This window comes from Crocodylus porosus, unplaced genomic scaffold (assembly GCF_001723895.1).
Source record: "Crocodylus porosus isolate Cpor-Errol unplaced genomic scaffold, CroPor_comp1, whole genome shotgun sequence".
Taxonomy (NCBI): domain Eukaryota; kingdom Metazoa; phylum Chordata; order Crocodylia; family Crocodylidae; genus Crocodylus; species Crocodylus porosus.
The window spans coordinates 6,554,547-6,561,314 of NW_017728937.1; the positions used below are offsets into that span (position 1 = coordinate 6,554,547).

Here is a 6,768-nt window from a genome sequence, read left to right on the forward strand (position 1 = left end):
AAGTTCATCAGGCCCCGCTGACTTGAATTCATTTAGACTAGGGGTGGGCAAAATATGGCCCATGGGCTGGGTCCAGCCCACCAGGCAATTTCATTCGGCCCATGGGTGTCCATCAACTAATTGTACACAGGCTGGGCAGGGTACCTCACTCCCATCCTTGTGTGTGGAAGGAACATCCCAACCAGCATGCATCTTCCTGGCGGAGTTGCTGCTGTTCCTGGTGCAACTGCCAGGGGACCTGTTTGTTTTCCCCAGTATCCAGCAGTTCCTCCTCATCTTTCTGCTGCTTTACTTGCTCTGGACAGCAGGTGGGGAAGCTGCAGGTGGGTGGGAACAGACAGTTTGGGGCTGGTGGAAGTGTGGAGCCTGTGCTCAGGGGTGGCAGGAGCACAGAGCTTGGGTGGCCAGGATGTGGGTGTGAGGGAGGTATGGGGACCCCCTACACATTCAGCCCCCCAGTCTCCCCATGGTGCACAGCCCGGCAGCAGCAAGTGGCGGGTGCTTGTTGACCAGACAGGCGTTGCCACCTGGTGGTGTGTGGCAAGGAGGGCAGCCAGGCTAGTCTGCCTCTGTCACTCAGAGCTCTCCATGATGCACATGCAACTTTCGGCACTTGTATGCCACTTGGGGAATCCCTGCATGATGAAGCTGGCTGCCTTCCCAGTTCCATGCCATGCAGGTCCTCGGACTTTGCCAGGACACTTATGGCGGTGTCCCAGGACCTGCACAGTGGGGGGTAGGGAAGACAGCTGGCTCCATCATGTGGGGCTTCCCCCAGTGGCATGTGAGTGCCAGGAGCTGCACATGAGCCACAGGGAGTCCCACATGATAGAGACGGGACAGGCCGGCCTGGCTGTGCTTCTTGCCATGCACCACTGGGCAGCAGTGTACCTGCGTAGGCCATGAGTGCCCCGAGTGCCCACTGCCTGCTGCTGCCACTGGCAATGAGGACTTTGCCACGGGGGTCCTTACACCCCCACACCCTGCCCCCACAACTCCATATATGCACTCCCCCAACACACCCTGTGCCACACACATGCATGCACACACACACAATATACAAGGGTAAGGCTTTATTTTTGAGTTATTATGCAATCACTGCTATATACACTACACACAAATCATGGCAAATATTTTTTTTGTAATAAAATTAAAATACGTTATAGTAGGTGTTTGACTTTTACTAAAGGATTTGGTTTTTTTTCCTCTGGTTTCAAGGTTCCCCTCCCAAAAGAAGTACTTTCAGGGGCAAGGGGAGGGATTTTCAGTGGCAGTGGTTAGGGATGGGACTTCTGGTTCCAAGATGGTGACCAGGGGGCAGGCATCTATCAAGGGGCGGGGTTATTCTTGCAGCCCTCGCAGATTAACAAAATTCAGTAAGCGGTCCTCCAGCCAAAATAGTTGCCCACCCCGATTTAGACGCATCAGAAGCTCTTTGTCTCCTGTTACCTCTACCCTCAACTTGTTCCTTAGTTTTGTTTTGCTGATCTCATGCATTCCTCAGCTCAGGATCATGAATTCTCTCATATTGTGATTTCTTCCTCCCAAATTTCCCATCATCTTTACAACCTCCCCCAATTCTTCCATATTGGTCAGGACAGGATTCAGGATAGATGATAACCCTTAGTCATAAGTTGTTCTCCCTCCAAGTTAGGAACTAGTTCAGCATTTTATATTTGGTTGCATTGTTCTTCTAGCAATATATAGAAAATTGATGTCTCCCATCAGTACCATGTCATAACTTTTGAGTAGTTTTGTCACTTTAGTGAAGCATGCCTCATCCAGCTCTTCTTCCTGACTTGGTGGTATATAACAGATCTCTACCACTGTAGCACTACTGTACTGTTCATCTTTTATCTTCACTCAAATACCCTCCAATCTGCTACTTTGTTCCTCATGAACCAAGGAACAAATGTATGTATTTTTGACATGCATATGTCGCCTTTTTCTGTCAATGCTGTCCTTCCAAAATAGCGTAACAAAAACGTACGAAGTGCCATTCAGCTTCCACAGGGGCCCTCAACTTGTCCAGGGGGCAGGAGGCTCTGCCTATTGTCCCCTTCCAGGTCCCTTGTTGTTAACCTATGACCTCACTTGCTTATCTGTTTTCTCCATATTTGTCCCCCCGGCTTTAATTCATGTGTCCATAGAGGCCTCCCTTTTTACGGGAGGCTTATAGTTTTCCTTGATGGGCCTAAGCCCATGATTAGAGACCTATTTAAATTGTGGCAAGACAAAGGTTTTTTTTGCAGCTTGCTTATGACATGCAGAGTCAGTTTTGGAGGCAGAGGCAAAACCACAGAACTATCCTATAAATTACGGTATTATTATAAATCTAAGCCTTAAATTTAAAGCTAAATCTAAATTTAAAGAAATTATGAGTATGCATTGTCACACATAATTTATTATTAGTGTTTTACAAAAAGTTTACAAATACTAAATTGTTAACCTGAACAGAAACAATTCATGTGAGTAGTTAAATGCTAACATGCAGCATCCACTAGCAGTTGCAGCTGACATATTCTGTCTGTGGTGTGAATTCTTGTCTATACACTGAGATCACATGTTCTGTGTCCACTGATTGGTTGGATTGTACAACAGCATTTTGCCAGGTTGTAGAGATGTGGAAACCAATCAAACAATCCCAGAATCCCAAAACACAGTCACAGTCAAAGGTATCTGGCGTTCTTTGACAAAGTTCACATAAACAGTACGTTCATCATGCTCTTTCTGCCATTCAGGGATTGATTTAAGTAGCTCAGGGTCAAAACTCAGAATGGGCACCTAATTTTGGGTCAAAAACGAGAACAGCACTAAAAAAAAGGCAGCCAGTTTAAACTGAGGTGGTACCAATAGATCATAGTTGTAGTATTAACTCAACCTTGTAGCTACTGCCTGGAACAGTTCTTGTCTCTGCTGGTTTTCACTTTAACAGTTTGAAAGTTGTGATGCCATGTCTTTGATCCAACTTATCAAATTCATTAGCTTCTTGTGTGTTTGGTGAATCAAAGGCTGCCAATTTTCAAACCACATTAGAAGCTCCATGAACCAGATCGCCTCTTCAGCTACAAACTTAATTTGATCTTCAATGTCACCTTGTTTTAAGAGATTGTGTAGTTTAAGCATACACTGTGTTCCTGGTGTGATTTCAGACTTGTTGTGCACAAATTCTGGCAGTACTTAACATTCTTTGCATGGAAACAAACTGCATTAAACCAGGAATTACACCTTGTAAGCACTGGTTCTGGTGGAAGTGACACAGTTGCATTTAGTTCCCTGTGCTGATTGGTAATGGACTCCCAATATTGAAGCTTACCGCCTGGGCAATGTTTATGAGAGAACTTTGTTCATATACGTTGCATTATCAGACAGAAATGCTAAGATCGTGTTAAATTCTAAGGTGTAGTTTGCAACAGCCTTTGCGACCGCTTGTGCTACAGTTGAAAAATGTACAAATGTGAGTTGAATCAGCTTTGTTTGAAAAACAGGTAGGTCACAGGCTTTCTAGCTCCCAGGTACAAATAAAAGGTGGAAAACAGTTATCCTGGGCATCTGGTGCTTAATCTGCTACAGTAGAAATTGAGTCATATTCTGCCAGTGCAGATTTTGCAGAGTGAACATGTGAAGCAATTACTCCTGGTAGAGAATCCTGGTGAAGACTTGTTTGCACATGGGGGACTGCCAGCATTTGGCACATGCTTGTTCAAGTAGTCCCTTAATTTCAGATTATCAATTTTCTCCCGAGGTATGTTGGCAGCTATAACTCCACTAGCTCAAATGTAGCCTCTCTTAAATTGCTTTCAGTGATTCTTTTAAATATCAAGAACATGGTTGCTTGTTTCTTGCTCTGAGCTTCAGCCTCTGCAGAAGCCTTTTGCTTTATATGCAATTTGTGCTTAAATCCACATCTGAAACAACCTAGAGGCATAGACTCCTGGATGTATTATTAACTTTTTAGAATGGCAGGTAGATATATTTTAAACAAGGGCTGTCAAACATTTGGCTCATGCACAGGCTGGATCTGGCCTGCTGAGCCACTTTATTTGGCCCATCAGGCTACTAGTAGACCATTGGAAATTGGAGGGTGTGGACAGGGGGAAGGACTTGCCAGAGAATCTGGGGCCTTTGGGGCCCAGCTGGACATCACCATTGGTGGCAGGAGGGCGAGTACAAGTTGACATGGGCGACTGGTGCCTCCTGAGTTGGGGGGGGGCACTTGCCACCCCCCATCAGACAGTCAGCATGAGGGAGGGGGTGTCTGCATGTGTCCCATACTGTCCCAATCCGTGTCTTCCTTCCGCCCAATCCTGCTGATCTGCACCTGGCAGCTCCCTGGCTGGTGCTCTCAGGTGGGGCACCAGTGCTCTCCCCTGCCCAGGGATGCTGTTGTCAGGGGGTGCACATGCACCCCCTTGTACCCCCTATGCATTGCCGCTGCAAATTGACACTGGCTTGGTTGCCCTCTGGCTGCTTTGCCCATTGCCACCTTGGCCTCCAGGCCTGCTGCTGTCGCTGCCCTGTACCCTTTGCCCCATGTGAGATCCATAGCCAGAGCTGCCATGTACTCTATGCTGGAGTTGCCAATCTGGCATGAAATGTGTTGGTGGCAGCCACTCCAACTCCATGTCGCAGGAGCTGGAGTTGCAATTCTTACCACCAGTGGAGCCATCCAGTGCCCTGAGCTGAATTTGGCCTGCAGGGAGCCACATGGCCTAGATCTGGCCCAAAATAGGTGGTGAGGTAGACACCCCTGCTTTTAAACCATCTTGTTTAGGAATAATTTTAGAATTTTTAGAACTGTTCAACTGTAACTTTGGGGGAAGTGCTTAAGTCCTCTTTTATTCTTGCCAGCTCCAAGGAAGTGTGACAGAGTATGAGTTCTCACAGGAAGAGTTTCGACAGTTACAAGTTGAGTTCTGGTCCAAGTTCTATGCCTGTTGTCTTCAGTACCAAGAAGCACTCTCACGCCCTCTTGCACTGCACCTGAATCCATATACTAACATGGTGTGCCTGCTAAAAAAGGTGAGAAATGGAGTTAGATCTATGCTGTGCTACAGGGAGAAGTTTTATTTGTTGGTTAGGCACAGTTAGTTGCAGAGTTTTTGAAGGAATTCCAGTGCATCTTCCTGACCGAGGATTATGTTTTAGAAATGAAAGGAGTGATACTTTTTTACCTTTCTAGGGGTTCCTGTCTTTTCTTGTACCCTGTTGCCTGGTGGATCACCTGTATCTCTTGCCTGAAGAGCACCTGTTGACTGAGGATGAGTGTGCCATTTTTGATGGTAAGATTGTGGGGAGGGGAAAGGGATGAGGAAAATAATGTATTTGTGTTACAAACTTTAAACTATAGACGTTCCCAAGGGTGTTCTGGGTTCTTTATGTGCTTAGATCATATTTTTTAAACTAGCTATTTGGGCTCAATTTATCCTTGCTTAGTTTCAATCCAGTGGTAAATTCCTGCCTCCACCCGGCTCTGTGCAGTGAGATTGGGCCCTGTGCTACCTCTGCCCAGTCCTGCATGCTGGCATAGGGCCCCACACCATGCTGTACTGGATTATAGCGTGGGGCCACAGCCCACAGGGCTCCTCACGGACTGGAAGATGAGGCACAGGGGGCCAGATCTGGCGTGCAGGCTCAGGCTGAGCACCCCTGAATTAGAGCATGATGAAGCAGCCCACTCAGAGTATGAAGCTGATAGGGTTGCTATGATTGCTCAGATAAATCAGTGGGTGGAATTCCAGACTTCTGTCTGAGCCCCATGATAGTCCTCAGTGATGGATACCTGCCTTTCCTTCTTTGAGGATGATGTTGTAGCTTTTTGTTATTGTATCTCAATATTTACAATGCTATCATAGCAAAAGCTCTGGGTTCTGCTTGACCTGAAAGAAACCAGAGGCCATCATTTTGTCTTTCCTGCCTGATACACTTATAATTGGTGTAGGATTCGACTTACTAGTGTGGCAGTGGTCTCTTGATTGCAGCAGATGGTGGGTGTGAAGGCAGCCATGATTATGCAGCTTTTTTGTTATCCTCTAAGCAGTTCCTTGATATGTTGCAAATTGTAAGTGATGCCCAAAAGATTAAAATCCAGTCTTATCCAATGAAAAATGCCTGATTAGAATACATCTAGTGAATCTACGTATTCTGTTTCTAGCTTTGTGTTTGTTCAGTGCTAGAGCTATTTTGTGACCTCAGCAAGAGCCTTGAAAGGTACCTCTCCCTAGTCAGCTTAGCCATATCTAGCGATTGCATCAACTGTTATGAAATGACTGCTGTAATTGGGAGGGGTGTCCTGTGGGAAGGTACAGTTTAGGACTGACTACCCAGCATAGTCTCTGGCACCATGGTCCCATTCCATAGCTGAAAAATGCAAACTGAAATTTGCAGACTTCTCAAGAACACTGAGAAATCAGCATAAGCTTGTGGTCTGATTTTTGGGCCCTACAAGGTTCTGAGAAATTGAATGGCTCTACTGCTTTGTGGAACAAGTCACTGAAGTCAGCAAGGAGAGGCTGTAGTCTTTGTGACACAAGCTACTCTGCAGAAGTATGCTGTCTACTATGTTATCCTTGTTTTCATAGAATCATAGAAGTAGGTTCGGAAGGGACCTTGTAGATCTTCAAGTTTGATCCCCCCACTGCCTGGGCAGGAGAAAAACTGGGCTCAAATGACTCCAGCCAGATAGGCATCAAGCCTCTTCTTAAAGACCCCCAGGGTAGGAGCCAGCACCACTTCCCTTGGAAGTTGGTTCCGGATCCTACCCGCCTT

The 6,768-nt window shown here is 46.3% G+C and overlaps 1 protein-coding gene across 1 annotated transcript in view; it reads left to right on the forward strand.

The window, feature by feature from the left end:
- Positions 1 to 6,768, forward strand: part of NUP160 (nucleoporin 160) — a 62,241-nt gene that overhangs the window by 17,615 nt on the left and 37,858 nt on the right. The window contains exons 13-14 of the mRNA XM_019547375.1: positions 4,852 to 5,022; positions 5,183 to 5,282. Of these exons, the coding sequence (XP_019402920.1) occupies positions 4,852 to 5,022; positions 5,183 to 5,282 (271 nt within the window). The remainder of the gene's footprint in view (positions 1 to 4,851; positions 5,023 to 5,182; positions 5,283 to 6,768) is intronic.